Source organism: Oncorhynchus masou, chromosome 33 (assembly GCF_036934945.1).
Source record: "Oncorhynchus masou masou isolate Uvic2021 chromosome 33, UVic_Omas_1.1, whole genome shotgun sequence".
NCBI lineage: Eukaryota > Metazoa > Chordata > Actinopteri > Salmoniformes > Salmonidae > Oncorhynchus > Oncorhynchus masou.
Genome location: NC_088244.1, coordinates 37,901,369 through 37,918,506, shown reverse-complemented (window position 1 = coordinate 37,918,506; position 17,138 = coordinate 37,901,369). Strand labels below are relative to the sequence as shown.

General features: G+C 50.6%; 1 protein-coding gene across 1 annotated transcript in view; it reads right to left on the bottom strand.

The window, feature by feature from the left end:
• Positions 1 to 17,138, bottom strand: part of kmt2d (lysine (K)-specific methyltransferase 2D) — a 43,278-nt gene that overhangs the window by 12,083 nt on the left and 14,057 nt on the right. The window contains 20 exon segments of the mRNA XM_064957575.1: positions 108 to 251; positions 425 to 3,577; positions 4,193 to 4,425; positions 4,609 to 4,675; positions 4,833 to 5,044; positions 5,179 to 6,869; positions 7,057 to 7,160; positions 7,465 to 7,632; positions 7,792 to 8,669; positions 8,672 to 9,515; positions 9,745 to 9,869; positions 11,563 to 11,871; positions 12,077 to 12,250; positions 12,457 to 12,757; positions 13,001 to 13,131; positions 13,429 to 13,569; positions 13,847 to 14,029; positions 14,410 to 14,598; positions 14,815 to 14,862; positions 14,972 to 15,081. Coding sequence (XP_064813647.1) covers positions 108 to 251; positions 425 to 3,577; positions 4,193 to 4,425; positions 4,609 to 4,675; positions 4,833 to 5,044; positions 5,179 to 6,869; positions 7,057 to 7,160; positions 7,465 to 7,632; positions 7,792 to 8,669; positions 8,672 to 9,515; positions 9,745 to 9,869; positions 11,563 to 11,871; positions 12,077 to 12,250; positions 12,457 to 12,757; positions 13,001 to 13,131; positions 13,429 to 13,569; positions 13,847 to 14,029; positions 14,410 to 14,598; positions 14,815 to 14,862; positions 14,972 to 15,081 — 9,205 coding nt within the window.

The following is a 17,138-nucleotide window of genomic DNA, read 5'->3' as shown; positions in this document are numbered from 1 at the left end:
AAATCAACAGTTAATTGCCACCCTTTCATTCAATTAAAATGTCCCACTACGTTTCGGGGAGAAAAGGTCCGGTATTCATTCACCAAGCCTCGGAGGTCATCTCTTACCTGTTTCAGTTGTTTCATCAGGGCTTCAGTGCTCTTCCCAACCTCCTCTTTCTTCTTCTTACGGGACTGGGGCGCTCGTTCTCCAGGCTTGTTGGTGCGCTTTACCTTGGCAACAGGAGCCCTCTTTGTGATGGACTGCAGATCCTGTGATGAGGACCAACAAAAGCAATGAAGCAAGGAATTGCACCATCGCCCCCATTTCAGAGGACTAGTACCATCAAAATATGACAATCTAAGTATATTTCTATGACTAGTACCAACTTACTACCTTGCAAAAACGAGAACAGTCCTCACGGGATAGGATATATCTGACTCACCTCCATGTTGCGTGGAGTCCCCTGTAGTTTCTGCTCCAGCATGGCCAGCTTGCTGTTGATGTGTCCGTTGATCTCGTTGTGGATGCCGTCAGATGGCCTCTGAGCTGCCAGCTGCAGGTTCTTGGTCCTCAGGAGCTTCTGCAGCAACTGTTGTCCTGACTCAGTCCTGGGGACGTGGGCTCCGGCGTCCCCTCCTGGTCCAGGACCAGTGTTACCAAACCCTCCAACCGGCTCCCCAGTCACCTCCCTCTTGATGGCCCCGGAGTGAGGACCACCACCACCTTCTCCATCACAAGTCACCTCTCTGGGCTCCTGTTTGATGTTCTGTAGGGTCATTTTACACAGAGCACCCTCTCTGGAGCCTGGTGGAGATTGAGGACCACCCTGGCTCTCTGAGCCCTGATGTGGATGCTGCTGGCCCTGCTGTCCACTCTCACCCTTCTGAGGCGAAGGCCCGTTCGGAGGGACTTGGCTATGGGTTGGGTCGCCACTTCCCGCCTTAAGCCCAGGGTAGTCCAGGGGACTCTTGGATGCTCCAGGTGACCTGAGAGGAGACGCCTTGATATGACTATAAGGACTACCTTTCCCAGCTGCCCCTTCAGTTACAGACGGAGAGGCACCGTGGGTGGAGTGTGGTGTGCCTGGGGTTGCTGGGCTCATGCCTGCTTCCTGTTTCTGCACTGAGGATCCTCCAGGGGAGCCTGCGTGGGAGGGAGATCCCTGGAAGCGTTGTTGAGCCATGTGGATCTGTGGTTGTTGCTGGTGTTGCATGACTTGGTTGGGTTGACGCATTCCCATCGCCTGTGCCATGGCGTGGCGCTGTGGGTCACCAGGGGAGTTGGCCAAGGGTTGGCGGGGAGACATTGGCCTTATGAGGCGGCCCTGGGGGGGCCCACCACGTATCTGCCCCATGGGGGAGCGAGCCATGGGTACCTGACCTCTCATCATCTGTTGTTGCTGGGCCTGTTGTTGCTGTATCATCATCTGCTGCTGTTGGACACTCAGTGCGTACTGAGGCGAGGCTCCTGGCTGCTGCTGTTGGACTACAGGTCCTGTGATCCCTTGCTGCTGCATCTGAGGAGTCACCACGCCCGGTGGTTGGCCGGGGCCCATCATTCCTGGTTGTTGCGGGGAGCCCACTCCCCCTGGTTTCCCAAGAGCTCCTCCATAGTGCATCTGCTGCTGCTGGGCTTCCAGACCGCCAGGCATCCTCTGGACCTGTCCCACCTGCTGCCCCGGTCCTAGTGGCCCCTGGGGCCTCATCTGGCCTGGCTGTCCTTGACCCACCTGGAGCCTCAGCATCTGGCCCTGTTGTTGTTGCTGCTGCTGCTGCTGTTGGAGCTGGCGCTGTTGGATCATGGCCTGGATGTGCTGTATCTGCTGGTTGGGGGTGAGGTGTCGGAGCTGGGGGTTCTGGGCTATGATAGTCTGGATGTTGACTGGGGTGCGTATCTGACCAGGTGGACCCCCAGGCCTCTGGCCAGGCATCATGCCCTGCTGCTGGGCTCTAAGCATGCCCATCATGGCCTGCTGCTTCTGCTGCTGGGCCATGAGGGCCTGTTGCTGGGGACTAGGGTGGCCTGGCATACCAGGGACGGGCTGAGGCTGACCAGGGTGGTTCTGTTGACCCATCACATTTTGCATCTGGCCCATATTGTCATGTTGTTGTCTAATGGGGTCTTGGGCTTGCTGCATAATATTCTGTTGTTGTTGTTGTTGTTGTTGTTGTTGTTGTTGCTGCTGCTGCTGCTGCTGCTGCTGTTGTTGGGCCATGTAACACATCTGCTGTCCTTCCTGCTTGACGGTAACCAAACCAGACTTTGAGGGATCAGCATTGAGGGAACTCTGTCGCTGTAGAGAGAGTTGCTGTTGAAGCTGCTGTTGCTGCTGTGATTGCTGCTGTTGTACTTGGGGGTGCATGCCAGCCTGTTGGTAACCTGCTTGCTGTTGATGTCCAGCTTGAGCATTTTGAGGAGGTTGTTGTGGTGCCTGTTGCTGCTGCTGGGCCATGTATTGCTGCTGTTGTTGTTGTCCCACTACCGCCTGTTGCTCTCCAGAAGCCCCTGGTTGGGTCATCTGGCCAGGGGTTAAAGGTCCAGGTCCACCCTGCTGTGGAGGTGTCCTGGAGCTAGGACTAAGGATTCCACCCTCCCCCTGCTGCAGCCCCTCAGTTGGTTGCGGGGTGACCCGTGTGCTCCCCCCTGCTGAAGCGGGAGAAGATCCCATCTGACCTGGGGTAGCAGGTTGAGAGAGTCCTCCCTGGGAGTCGTGAGACTGGTTGGGTTGGCTGATGAAGCCCTGTGGTGGTGGTTGCCTGAGCTGTTGTTGTGCCACTTGCTGCTGCTGTAGCTTCTGTTGCGCCAACATGCGCTGGGCCAGGATTTGTTGTTGTTGAGGTGTGAGCTGGGCCTGGCCGGGTCCTCTGAGTCCATGGTGCTGAGGGGGTCCCACTACTCCCTGCTGGCCCATTAGGACCTGAGGCCTCTGTTGCTGCTGTATGCCTGGCTGTGCCCCCATCATGCCTGGCTGAGCAACCATCATGCCTGGAGGCTGGTTCATAGGCTGCCCTCCCATCAGGGTCTGAGCTGGCTGGGCCACAGTCTGCCCTGGTACCATACCCTGGGGCACCATGGCCTGGTTGGGCATAATTCCCTGTTGGAGGTTTGGTTGTTGTTGACTAATCAGAGAGTTACCCATGACGCTTGGCTGTGGCAACATACCTGGTTGGACACCTGGATGTGGCATGGGCTGCTGGCCTTGCATCATCGCCTGTTGTTGCTGCTGCTGTTGTAGTTTCTGGATCATCTGCATCCTGTGTTGTCTCTCCTGGAGAAGTCTTTGGTCTGCCCCTTGGACTCCTCCTGGACCCTGGGGGAAGAACCCTGCAGGAGGACCACCAGGAGGACCAGGGGATCTGACTCCCAGAGCTCCAGGGTGCTGGCCTCCTCCTAGGAAAGGCTGCCCCTGTGGGGGAATTCTGACAGGCATACCTCCTTGCTGACCCATCATCATCTGCCCGGGCATCTTGGAGAGCAAGTGGGTCCCCTGGGTGGAGGGCCCTGGGGCCAGGAGACTAGAGCCCTGCTGGTGCTGCTGCTGCTTGCTCCTGTACTCTGCAATCAGGTTGGTGTGTTCCTTCTGCTGCTTTCGCACCTGAAACACAACAAGAGATGTGTTAACAGGAGCCAATATTAAAGTAACTGTCCAGTGTTTCCAGATTTCTATAAAATATGACTTAGAAATATGGGTGAAATAGTTTTCCTTCCAAAAATTGATAATTATGTTAAAGGAAAATATCACAATTCTGCAAATTCATATTAATTATCTACAGCACCACCCCAACCCAACATATGTGAAAACTGTGCAAGTTGAAAAATGTTGACGTTTCCCTTTAAAAAGCAGCGTACCAACAGGTCATGGGCGTACCAACAACAGAATGTGTGAGTGTATACTGGTCACTAAAAATATGTATATGAGTAGACCGCTGATTGGCCAGCTCATCTTACTCGGGAGGATAACATCATCATCCATGAGGAAATAGCAACAGTTTAAGTCTGGGGTGGGGTTTTCATGTGTTTTTTCTCTGCAATATCTGCTTTGGGCACAAATACACGACGAGTCAACAACACTATTTGTTTATGAGTTAACAGAATATGAACTTTTAAAAGTGAGATTTCACACTGGACAGTTACGTTAAGACAGGAAAGCATGATGATGGGTGGGTGGGTGGATGGATGGGGTAAAGATTTTCAGAGAGTCTTCCCCCACCTGGTCCAGTTGTTTCTGGATCTTGCCCTGCTCCTCTGTGACCAATTTGAGTTTCTCTGCGTCAGCCTCGGCGAAATCACGGCCTGCCTTTTTGGCAGTGCGCTGCTTGGCACACAGAGCCTTGCGGGACTTGCGGTGAGCTCCGATCTGCTCCTCCAGGAACTTGAGCTGCATCTGCAGCAGCTGCTGGGTGTGCAGGAGCCACTCTTCATACTGATGCTGCTCTGCATCATCTGGTAGGTAGAACAGGGGGGTGATTCGTTGACCAATTCAAATCAGGTGTGCTTATATTGGAATACATCAAATATGTGCAATGGCTGGGGGTAACTCAAATGGAGGTTTGGGAAAACACTGGAATACATCAACTAACAAATATATGGAAGTATTATAACGCTGGAACAATTTGTAGAACTTACTGATGATCCCTTGTACAAACTGGGGAGGGTTGGGTCTCGATTGTGTTGGGTCACTGCATTCCCCTTCCTAAAAACAAAAGAAGTTGTCAAAAAACATAAATCAGATAGACAGACAAGAGTGATTGTGTTTTGAGGATCCCACAGCAAATGATCGGAATTACAGGATGAATATTATGAACACATTATATTGTCCTGGTTATGTTTGGACAAGTGAGACACTGTACCTTAGATGGGCCAGATGCGAGTTGACCCTGTGGATCTCCTGTTCCCGGTGCCGACGCTAGTCTCTGGGCCAACAGAGAGACCTGTTGTCTGTTGATTCCAGAGGGTACCCCCATTGGGTCCTGTGCCAACACTCTCTTGATGCCCTTCAGTGCCACCATCTTTGCCTTGGCGATGGGATCCATGACGTCGTCAGTCACAAACTTGTCTAGATCTGTGACGGAGCAAAAGCAGAAACACCGGGGGAAATGTATTAAAGGAAAAACGTCATGATTCAAAACAAGGATTCAGGAATCATGCAAGAGTCACGATTCAAACAAGATCAAACAATCTTGAGAATTTATTTACCTTTATCAGGGAAGAAGTTATCAGCCAGAGTTGACTGTTTAATCTGTTGTTGTTGCTGCTGCTGCTGTGGGTTGAGTCCTGGGTGAATTCCCCCAGGATGCCCCATCCTCATCATGCCTTGTTGCTGAGCCATGGCAGCCATGTGCTGTGGGGTCATCCCAGGTTGTCCCATGATCCTTTGCTGCTGCAGGAGGTGTGGAGGGCGTGGCACCATACCTGGCTGTCCCATCATACTCTGGGGTTGGGGGCGGTGGTGCTGGGTCAGCATGATATGTCCAGGACCCCCCTGGTGGTTGGGGTGGCCTCCCATGTGAGCCCTCATTGCCCCCTGGTGGAGGGAGCTGAGCTGCTGCTGTTGCTGCTGTTTCTGGAGCTCCTTCTTCTCGTGCTCCAGCAGGTCCTGGATCAGCAAGGGAAGCTCGCTGGCTTCCAGAGAGCTCTCGACTTTGTCTAGATCCACGGCTGGGGAGTGCTGTCCCCCTCCATCGGGCAGCCCTAAAGGGTCCTCCCCCAGAGAGGATAAGGAGTCAGCCTGACCAGGAAGAGGGTATGGGAGCCCACCTAACCGCACAGAGCTCAGAGAGGCACCCTGGTTCTCTGACTGAGTGGAGGATTTGTTTGTTTGAAGGAGCATGGAGACTGCTTCTCCCATCTCATCCTTCACCACCGCTTGGCCTGGCTCCAGCTTGATCCTGGAGGTGTCGGCAGACTCCGAGGAGGAGGGATGGGGTGTTGTGGACAACGTGGAGCCCCCCGTGTTTGAGATGGGGTTTTCCTCCACTTTTGGTTTCTGTTCCACTTTGATGTCCTGAGCTCCAGAGGTACCTGGTGTTTCACCCTCTGCTTCCACCAACCGCAGCTGGTCCGAGAACACATCCTTGGGGTCCCCTTGGTCCAGCTCAGGGTCCGTATAAGCCAGCAGGTCAAACTCGTCACTGTTGAGTAAGTCGTCTAGGTGAGGATCTGTGGTTTCCAGGTTGTCAAGGTTACCCAGGTCGTCGTCACCCTTATCAGGGTCTAGATCTAGAGCCAGGTCATCCTCATCTTCCATTCCTCCATCCCCGGGGGCATTCCCTAGCCTTTTGGGGGCAAACGGATCCTCCAGGTCGGGCTCGGGGAGGTCAACATTAGGGTCCCCTGAAGCTCCAGCCTGGGACTCTGTGGAGTCCTGGGAAGGCTGGTGCTGCTGCTGCCCAGAGTGAGAACTGGGAGCGTTAGCGGTCTGGGAAGTGCCTGTGTGGGGCTGGAGATGGGGTTGCTGCTGTGAGGGGCCAGTGCTCTGCTGTGGCAGTAATAGACTCATACCACCCTGCTGTAGCCCCAGCCGTGAGTCTCTAACCCCCTCTGTCTGAGAGTCCATACCCTGAGGCATTGGATGATGAATAAACTGTCCGGGGGCCATTTCCTGCTGCTGGGGGATATATAGACGTGGCCGTTGCTGGGGCCCACGTTGGAGAAACTGGGTCCCCAGGGGCAGCCTCTGAGAGTTGTGCCTCAGCTCAATGAACTGTGGTGGGGGTCCTCCGGGGTCCATGCCGGGCTGCATGTTGAGGGGGGAGTTGAGGTTGTGCCTGGGGCCCACACCCTCTATACCAGGCTGGGGGAACCGACGGGGACCCGGGCTCTGCTGCCACTGGCCAGGGAACGGAGGTCGACCATAGATGCCCTGGGGGTTGGGGGGCCCTGGTTGTCTACAAAAGACAAATACAGACAAAATGTCAAAACGTACCGGAAGCTAGTGAGAAAGCGATGTGCACAAAAACGTTATCTTGGCTGAAATAATTCCTGATGGCATTTCTTTCAATGTACAGCAGCTGTGAGTGCATTTAAGAAAGAGAAAACACAGACGGAAGAGAAAGGAGAGATTTGAGTGTATACCTGAGCTGGTTGGGGTCCATCATGGCAGGGGTTCCTGGGGGTGGCAGGCGGCCACCATCCATCTTCCCTGCCAATGCTGCCTGGGCACCAGCAGCAGCACGGTCCTATTAGGACAAACAAGGGCCTACTATTCAATTCAATTACAACTTTATCAATCCCCTCAAGGGCAATTCAAATAAAATACTAAGAAACCGCTGAGAATCACCAGCCAAACGGAGACATTACCACAGTCATATTCAGTAGGGCAACACGTAGAAAACATTTTTGAAATGGAAAACAAAAATGTGTTCGTATTGTACAGGTTTAAGTAGTATCTCCCCAGTTCCACTCAGATTCAAAACATTTTGAGCCTGACCCAAGTTGATGCAAGTTGATGTCGGACATGTTGTTCGACATATTATAGCGTACCTGTGGGTAGGGTGGTGGAGCACGGCGGGCTTTGTCTTGCTGATAGGCTGCCATGTCACCTCCAGGCCAACAGGGGGCAGCACTGCTGGCGGCTGCAGCCTCTTTCTCTTGCCGGATTGAGTTTCGCTGCATCTGCTGTCGGATCAACAACTCCCTCAGTTTCTGTCGCTATCAGAGGAAGAAACACCAGTAAGGGGTTATATCAGGCCTATGAATGATAATAAGGGACAATTATTTATCTTGTGATGTTGAAGGACTCTTAGAAGATTAGCCCCATAGTCATAGTGGAATAAATTAGATCCTAGTTAAAGCAAATAGAACATATACCTGTCTCTGCTTCTCCAGCTCAGAGGGGCTGAGGTCCAGTAGTGAAGGATCCTGGACCGTTGACATGTCAGGCATCTCCTGGGCGCCGGACATAGTCCCCTGGGTTTGAGGTGCATCCGGGGGTTGGGGGGCTGTGGGGTCCTGCTGGGGGGGCATCCTGGAGTGGAAGTTGGAACCCATGGCCTGAGTCTGGGGCTGTTGCTGCTGCTGCTGGAGCTGCTGTTGTTGTTGTTGCTGCTGCTGCTGCTGCTGCTGAAGCTGCTGTTGTTGTTGTTGTTGTTGCTGCTGCTGTTGGAGGAGTTGTTGCTGTTGCTGCTGGGCCATCTGATAGGCCATGTTGGGGCCCCGGCTGAACCCAGGCGGCCCAGAGGGCTTCCCAGAGAGAGGGTCCCCGACAGGGGTGGAGGACGGGGGGAGTGAAGGAGACTGGTTGGGGTGAGGTGAGCCTCTGTAGCTTGGGGTGCCCTCTGGAACAGCAGAGGTGGGCCGGGGGGGCTTGTGCAAAGCAGAAAAGGGGTCCCTGGACTGGGGGCGCGAGGGAGGCTGGGAGTAGGGGTCAGGCGACTGGAAGCGCGAGTTGGATGCCGGGGACTGGACAGAGAATGCATCGTTGGAGAGGGCTCCAGGAGTGAGGGGAGACTGGGAGCTGCCTTGGGACTGGGGGCTGGAGGGGACCCTGGGGCAGGACTCCTGTTGGGCCTGGGGATGCCTCTGGGGGAGGGGGGAGCAGCTATCCCCAGACTGGGGTCTGGGGGTGAGAGGGGGCTGGGCATAGGGGTCCTGAAACGGGGTAGAGGGGGACTGGCGGTAGCCCTCAGAGTGGTGGTTGGGTGAGGCTCCAGGGTGGAGTACCACCCCGCTGTCCCCTTGGTGCATCCGGGCGTCATGGGAGCCTTGAACAAGCCATCCCCAGAGTCCAGCATCCCTGCAGGGGAGCCCGTGTTACTCAGGTCCTGGCGTCCCGTGGAGGAGGAGCGGGGAGAGGGTCCCCCACTCATATCAGCCCTGTACTGTCCCATCCCGGCAGGTGAGGACACATGGGAGGGGGAGGAACCGTATTCTGGACGCCCCATCCCCTGCTGCTGGCCTCGAAACGGGTCTCCATAGTGGGTGGTGTGGGGCGGGGAGAAGAGAGGGGAGTCCCCAGGCCCTCCACCCCTGGACCGAGGGCTTTCTGGGGGGCCTAGGTGCTCCTGAGAGCCCTGCTGTGACTGGGGTAGGTGACACTGGATCTGTTGTTGTGGCCTGAAAAATGGGTCCACCTGCTGGGCCCGCCGGGGGGTCCCTGGGTGCATGTCGAAGGGGCCGAGGCTGGCCGGCCGTCCCTGAAGAGGGCCCTGCGGGACAGGATGGAGGTAACCTGAGGAAGAGGCCTGGCCCTGCATGGGGCTGGAGGCGGCCTGGTGGGAGGAGTATGGGGTGGAGGGGTGGGAGTGGTGAGAGGGGTGGGGGGACTGGGGAGGCTGCTTGGCAAAGGGATCTGTCCTCATATCTGCCGATGCCGAGCTTGGGGTCTTGAGAGGACCGTCGGGGAAGAAAACCGAAGAGGAACCCGAGTCGGGGTGGAAGGGGAAGGGGCTCTCTGCCGAGCTGGGCTGGGAGGGGTTGGAGACAGAACCTGAGGGTGGCGGGATCTGGAGGTGCAGGCTTGGACGTTCCCCTTTGACCCGAACACTACCATCATCCTCTGTCTTGATGGGCCGACACACCTGGCTCTCTGCCTGCTGTATAAGAGAAGAGACAGTTAGAGAAAGGCAAGGAGACTGTATGTAGACATCCTTACAGTGACAAACGTATGCTTTGGGCTGGTTTCCTGGACCCAGATTAAGTCTTGAAGTGCATTAAAAGCATTGTCATTGGAAATTCCAAACAGATTTTTTTAGTTCAGGCGTGGGCTTGATCTGGATCAAGGAAGCTGGCCCTATGAATCAATTATCTGGCCTAAACTCCCACCTTCTGTGCCTTGTTGATCCGCTGAGCTGCTCTGTTGTCTTTGGCCTTTTGCAGAAAAGGAACCTTGTCTGCAGCTGAAACCTTCCTCCAGATCTTCATGATCTGTTTACAGCGACTGGACCAGTCTGTCAGAGAGAAGAGAGAGGATCACAACTTACAGTATCAATCAAAAGTTTGGACACACCTACTCATTCAAGGGCGTTTGTTTTTTTTTTACAATTTTCTACGTTGTAGAATAAAACTATGAAATAACACATATGGAATCATGTAGTAACCAAAAGTGTTTAACAAATCAAATATATATATATTTTTTGAGATTCTTCAAAGTAGCCACCCTTTGCCTTGATGACAGCTTTGCACACTCTTGGCATTCTCTCAACCGGCTTCATGAGGTTATCACCTGGAATGCATTTCAATTAACAGCTCTGCCTTGTTAAAAGTTCATCTGTGGAATTTCTTTCCTTCTTAATGCGTTTGAGCCAAATCAGTTGTGTTGACAAGGTAGGGGTGGTATACAGAAGATGGCCCTATTTGCTAAAAGACCAAGTCCATATTATGGCAAGAACAGCTCAAACAAGCAAAGAGAAACAACAGTCCATTAAGACATGAAGGTCAGTCAACACAGAAAATTTCAAGAACATTCTTCAAGTGCAGTCGCAAAAGCCATCAAGCACGGGAAAGGAATACCCAGAGTTACCTCTGCTGCAGAGGACAAGTTCATTAGAGTTACCAGCCTCAGAAATTGCAGGCCAAATAAATGTTTCACAGAGTTCAAGTAACAGACACATCTCAATAGCAACTGTTCAGAGGAGACTGTGTGAATCAGGCCTTTATGGTCAAATTGCTGCAAAGAAACCACTAATAAAGGACACCAATAATAAGAAGAGACTTGCTTGGGCCAAGAAACATGAGCAATGGACATTAGATCGGTGGAAAGTCCAAATGTGAGATTTTTTTTGTTCCAACCGCTGTGTCTTTATGAGACGCAGAGGTGAACAGATGATCTCCGTATGTGTGGTTACCACCATGAAGCATGGACGAAGTGGTGTGATGGTGCTTTGCTGGTGATACGGTCTGTGATTTATTTAGAATTCAAGGCACACTTAACCAGCATGGCTACCACAGCATTCAGCAGCGATACGCTATCCTACTGGTTTGCGCTTAGTGGGACTATTATTTGTTTTTCAACAGCACAATGACCCAACATCTCCAGGCTGTGTAAGTGCTATTTGACCAAGAAGGAGAGTGATGGATCAGATAACCTGGCCTCCACAATCACCTGACCGCAACCCAATTGAGATAGTTTGAGATGAGTTGCACCGCAGAGTGAAGGAAAAGCAGCCAACAAGTGCACAGCATATGTGGGAAGTCCTTCAAGACTATTGTAAAAGCATTCCTCATGAAGCTGGTTGAGAGAATGCCAAGAGTGTGCAAAGCTGTCATCAAGGCAAAGGGTGGCTACTTTGAAGAATCTAAAATATATTTCGATTTTTTTGTAACACTTTTTTGGTTACTACATGATTCCATATGCCTTCTTTCATCGTTTTGATGTCGTCACTATTATTCTTCACTGTAGAAAATAGTAAAACATTAAGAAAAAATGTTGAATGAGTAGGTGTGTCCAAACTTTTGACTGGTACTGTATATAATCCGGTAAACTGCTGTCAAAACATTTGATATTTGGTTCATTTTCAGAGATAATTTTTTATTTTATTTCATTAGAACTTTGGAAGCACCATCTCATCCAGAGCAAACCTCCTAAAAATTTGAAAAGGCCACTTATTCATTTTAACTAAGATCTCCCCTCCATCCACTCACCTGGGTAGTCCCGTCTGAGTGTGGGGAAGTTTGTGTTTGCGTAGAGTACAGGGGAGATGGTGGACATCTCTCTTAGCTCCTCGTCCTTCTCCCAGCGCTGGAGGCTGCGCTGGTTATAGGACAGCCCGTCTCCATCTGCCTCGCCGGGGGTAGGGGGAGTGGAGGGTGTAGCAGGGGTGGAGGGGGTTGCCCATGGGCTCTCCTCTCCCCCGTCTGGACTGAACAGACCTGCCCGGTCCCGCATGTCGAAGAACGGAGACTGAGAGAGTCCAGGGAAGGACTCCATCACACCAGCTGAGGGCAGTGACCCTGAAAGGGATCAGCTTGTATGAGTGACATGTCCTGCTTTACTATGAGCCTAACAGTTCCTTAACGACAACAAACTATTACTCCATATATCATCACGCGGTTCACATTTTCTACTCCTGTCTCTTAGTGAGATGTCTTAAGTTCGACGTCACACTCATTTCCACATTTATACTTCATATGAAAAATGAGCACTCTAGGCCTGTACCAGCGAGGAGGCTCCTCTGTGGCAGACCACTGCGGTTCATCTCCCCCTTCACTCCCTCCAGGATGGGCATCATGCTGCTCTGTAGCGACCCTCCTAAAGAGGCCCCCTCTGACGTTCCCAGGACCTTCCTGAAGAACTGCTCAGAGTCCTGACTCTCCATGCCCTGAGGAAGACCTGGGAGAGAGACCGAGCGGGAGGCATGTTAGACTAGTGGGGAAAAGCATCCGTCAAGACCAAACTGGTAGCATATGGCAAAACTAAACACCTGCAACTCCAACACACAGATCTCTCAACCAAAGAAAATAAGCTCCTGCACACTAAGCTTGTCAAGTATCCCTTTTATATTCTGCAACATTTCAGCATCACCGTGATCTCTTTACCTTCATTCTTCTCCGTGTCGGAGCCTTGAGGGTCCGTCGAACTCGGTTCTTTAACGGACGAAGACGACCCTGCTCCCTCGCCCTGAGCCTGGGATCCTTCACCCCCCTCCTGCTTCAGGTGCATCCCAGACCCCATCGCTCGCTCCCTGGCCTCCGTTGCGTCAGGTGCGGTGGGTCTGTCCCCAGGTGCATGGGGCAGTGGAGGTCGGAGGAGACCAACGGCACCTTGATGCCTCGGTCCTGGGGGAACCAGGAGAGCCTTCTTACTCAGGTCCATCAGTTGTTTACCAAAGAACGCCTCCTGCACAGAGAGATAGATAACTCTGATGTTAGAGAGCTGGTCTCTAGACACTACGGGCTAGTTTCCCCAGACACAGATTTAAGTTTAGCCTTGGACTGAGAAGTAACTTCAAATGGAGAATCTTAATTGAGCATGCTTTGTATTCCACTGCGCTTAATTTGTGTCCGGGAAACAGGTTCCTCTAGGTTGCTAACTGAAGTCTTTAGAATAGCCCATGGTGAGAGGTGGTGAGAGAGAATGTACCTGCAGGTAAGCTGGGAACATGTCCTCCAGTTTGCTCTTCTTCCTGCCCCGTCGTTTCTTGGCCTGCTCCCCCTCTCCCTCAGCTGGCTTAGTCTCCGGGGCGCCATCTATAGGTGTGTCTGGGTGGGGCCCTGTCAACAAACAGCACGTGTCATTTCAGATGTTCAGAATCCCAATTTTGAAAGCATTTTGTTTTGGGTTGCAAATAAAATCATTCATCGACACAATGTACACTTGAAACCCGGAACATGAGACATGAAAACACATGAACAATAACTTATTTCCGCAGCGGCCGGCCGTGTAAGGTTTATTCTATTTTTTTTTTTTTACAAAACGTCTAAGAATTTGACCTCTCTCCAACAGATGCGAGTATTTCAGTGATTGACCAGTACAATGGCAGCAGGTGGCTGTTGTAACTTGTAACTTGCCTTCCTCTAGGGCTAGTTTCTCTCCTGTCCGTCCATCTGTAGTAATTGTCCCGTCTCCAGCCAGATGAGACAGATGGGGGAACAGACCTTTCTTCATCCGCGTGTGACACTTCCTCTGGCGCACCATGAAGCCACCAATCCCTGCGGGAAATATAAACGTTTATTTGAATGTGACCGTCATAGAGAGGTGACAAATGATATGATGTCACTACAGGGGTCTGTTGGATCGACCTGGGTTCTAATAGTATCCGTTTTCTTTCAAATACTTTCCGTGTTTGATTGAGACTGTCTGGTGTGCCAGACCTGCACTTTTAGGACTATTCTTTTAGTCCCATTGTACCAGGCAAGCGAGGCTAAAGCTTCGCAAAAGAAACTAATAATATTTTAACCAATATGTCAAGTTAGAGTGCCCTCTGACCTGGTCTGTAGGGTTTCCTCTTCCTCTTCTTCCCCTCGTCAGTCTCCTCTACTCCTCCTTTGAGGAGGCCCTCCTCCATCCCCTCACCACCTCCTTCTGCTCCCAGCTCTCTGTCTGGGCTCCCTGGAGGCTCCTGTTTTACACCAGGGGCTCCGGTCTCACATTCCATGGGCTCCCCACAGCCTGGAACAACAAGAGAGCGAGAAATTCATGGTCAATGCAGAGGAAATGACAGACTAAAGAGGGTGCACAAATACATGCATGACGTAAGGAATCACCTCTTGAAAAACAATAAATGTCAAATCAATAAAGTCCAAGATGACCTTTCAAAGCATATAAAAAATTTAAACAATTTTTTTTTTTATAAATTAAAAACTTTTGGTAGAAGGTGTTTAAAACACACATCTAGGATTAGTTTGCAACCCCAAATCTGAACCTGAAACCTATTAGGGGAGAATGGCAAATCTGACCTTCGATCAGTGTCAAGGCACGGAGCAATTTCATCCTCCTCCTATAGAAACCCTGGTCACTTAGAGAAACAAAACAGCAGATAGTCCACCCACCTTTTCCCTCGTCCCCGTCTCCCTCGCCGTCTCGTAGCTCAATGCCGTCATGTCCTCCGTCGCCACACAGCATATCCAGGCGGGAACGCCGCTGACGCCTCTTGTGTAGGGGAGACATAGAAATGCTACGCAGCAGGGACATGCCCGTCTCGGTCAGCCACACTCCCTCCAACCGGTAGAACTGACGCTCTGGGTGGGACAGGGAGGAGCGAGGGTTGATGACTGATAAAACTACACAAACATTTGACGAGTGAGAGCTACTAAACAAAAAATTACTTGGATACATACAAATAAAAAATGTGCCGATTGTTAAAACTACAAGAGGTCGGTGTAAGGCACCTCGGGAGGTGAAAAAAAAACATCATGTGTCCTCACATTTACAGTTCAAAAGTGAAAAAAACCAACCTGGTTCTTTTATCTTCATGGCTGACATGTAGGTCGTATCCACTGTTACTGCAGACAATCCGAGGGGGAAGTGTGAGAATTACAGAACACATTTCATGTCGTCACCATTTTCACTTTCTTCTAATCAAATGCACTGGTTTGAAGTTGATAGGCTTACCTATCGGTTTGGGGACGTAGGGAGTGCAGGAGGTGCAGGCAAAGCCCTCATCAGAAGCTTGCTCCACCTCGTCCTCAGTGTACAGACTCTCACACACCGCGTGCACCCATCTACATGGAGAGAAACACATGATGAAAGAGATACCGCTCTTTCTGGACAAAGCATTAACATGTTACAACCAAAACAGTAGAACGGGGGTCCCTAAAGGATATGTCTTGGGTCCTCTTCTCTTTAGCCTAATATACATGCAGTGGGGCAAAAAGTATTTAGTCAGCCACCAATTGTGCAAGTTCTCCTACTTAAAAAGATGAGAGGCCTGTAATTTTCATCATAGGTACACTTCAACTATGACAGACAAAATGAGAAAAAAAATCCAGAAATTCACATTGTTGGATTTTTAATTTATTTATTTGCAAATTATGGTGGAAAATAACGTTTGTTATTGACCAAATACTTATCTCAATACTTTGTTATATACCCTTTGTTGGCAATGACAGAGATCAAACGTTTTTTGTAAGTCTTCACAAGGTTTTCACACACTGTGGCTGGTATTTTGGCCCATTCCTCCATGCAGATGTTTTGGGGCCGTTGCTGGGCAACACAGACTTTCAACTCCCTCCAAAGATTTTCTATGGGGTTGAGATCTGGAGACTGGCTAGGCCACTCCAGGACCTTGAAATGCTTCTTACGAAGCCACTCCTTCGTTGCCCGGGCGGTGTGCTTGGGATCATTGTCATGCTGAAAGACCCAGCCACGTTTCATCTTCAATGCCTTTGCTGATTGAAGGAGGTTTTCACTCAAAATCTCATGATACATGGCCCCATTCATTCTTTCCTTTACATGGATCAGTCGTCCTGGTCCCTTTGCAGAAAAACAGCACCAAAGCATGATGTTTCCACCCCCATGCTTCACAGTAGGTATGGTGTTCTTCGGATGCAACTCAGCATTCTTTGTCCTCCAAACACGACGAGTTGAGTTTTTACCAAAAAGTTCTATTTTGGTTTCATCTGACCATATGACATTCTCCCAATCTTCTTCTGGATCATCCAAATGCTCTCTAGCAAACTTCAGACGGGCCTGGACATGTACTGGCTTAAGCAGGGGGACACGTCTGGCACTGCAGGATTTGAGTCCCTGGCGGCGTAGTGTGTTACTGATGGTAGGCTTTGTTACTTTGGTCCCAGCTCTCTGCAGGTCATTCACGAGGTCCCCCCGTGTGGTTCTGGGATTTTTGCTCACCATTCTTGTGATCATTTTGACCCCACGGGGTGAGATCTTGCGTGGGGCCCCAGATCGAGGGAGATTATCAGTGGTCTTGTATGTCTTCCATTTCCTAATAATTGCTACCACAGTTGATATCTTCAAACCAAGCTGCTTACCTATTGCAGATTCAGTCTTCCCAGCCTGGTGCAGGTCTACAATTTTGTTTCTGGTTTCTTTTTAAAGCTCTTTGTTCTTGGCCATAGTGGAGTTTGGAGTGTGACTGTTTGAGGTTGTGGACATATGTCTTTTATACTGATAACAAGTTCAAACAGGTGCCATTAATACAAGTAACGAGTGGAGGACAGAGGAGCCTCTTAAAACCTGTTATGGCTGCGATCCCCGTACAGGGACCAACATCAGGGGAAATTTCAGAGTGAAAACTAAAAATACAACTTCGTAACATTAAACATTCTTGAAAATGCAAGTGTCTTACACCCTTCAAAAGATAAGAATCTTGGTAATCAAACTACGTTTTCCAATTTAAAATAGCTATTACAGAGAACAAATCTCATGCTTTTGTTTGAGAAGAGCAATCAAGAACAGAAACATTTTCTGCCATGACAGTTTTTACACATTCACATCTGAAGGTAAAATTATGACTTACATTCTGATATATTGCTCTTATTTCTCTTCCTGAGTGTCCCATTGATCAAATGAAGTGCCGTTTTCTTTGATAAAATCCATTTTTATAGCCTAAATCGATACATTTTGTAAACCGTTTGTGCCTTGAAATACATCTCTATCAACTTTTTACGGAGCATTCGGCGTGATTACACACGGTAAAAAAACGTTTATCTAGTCATGGTAGGTTTCAGTGCATTCCTCTGGATGTTTGCAACACAGCCAAACTTCATTGTTTTTTTTGCAGGGAGTATTGACCGACGTGAATTGATTTGACGACTAC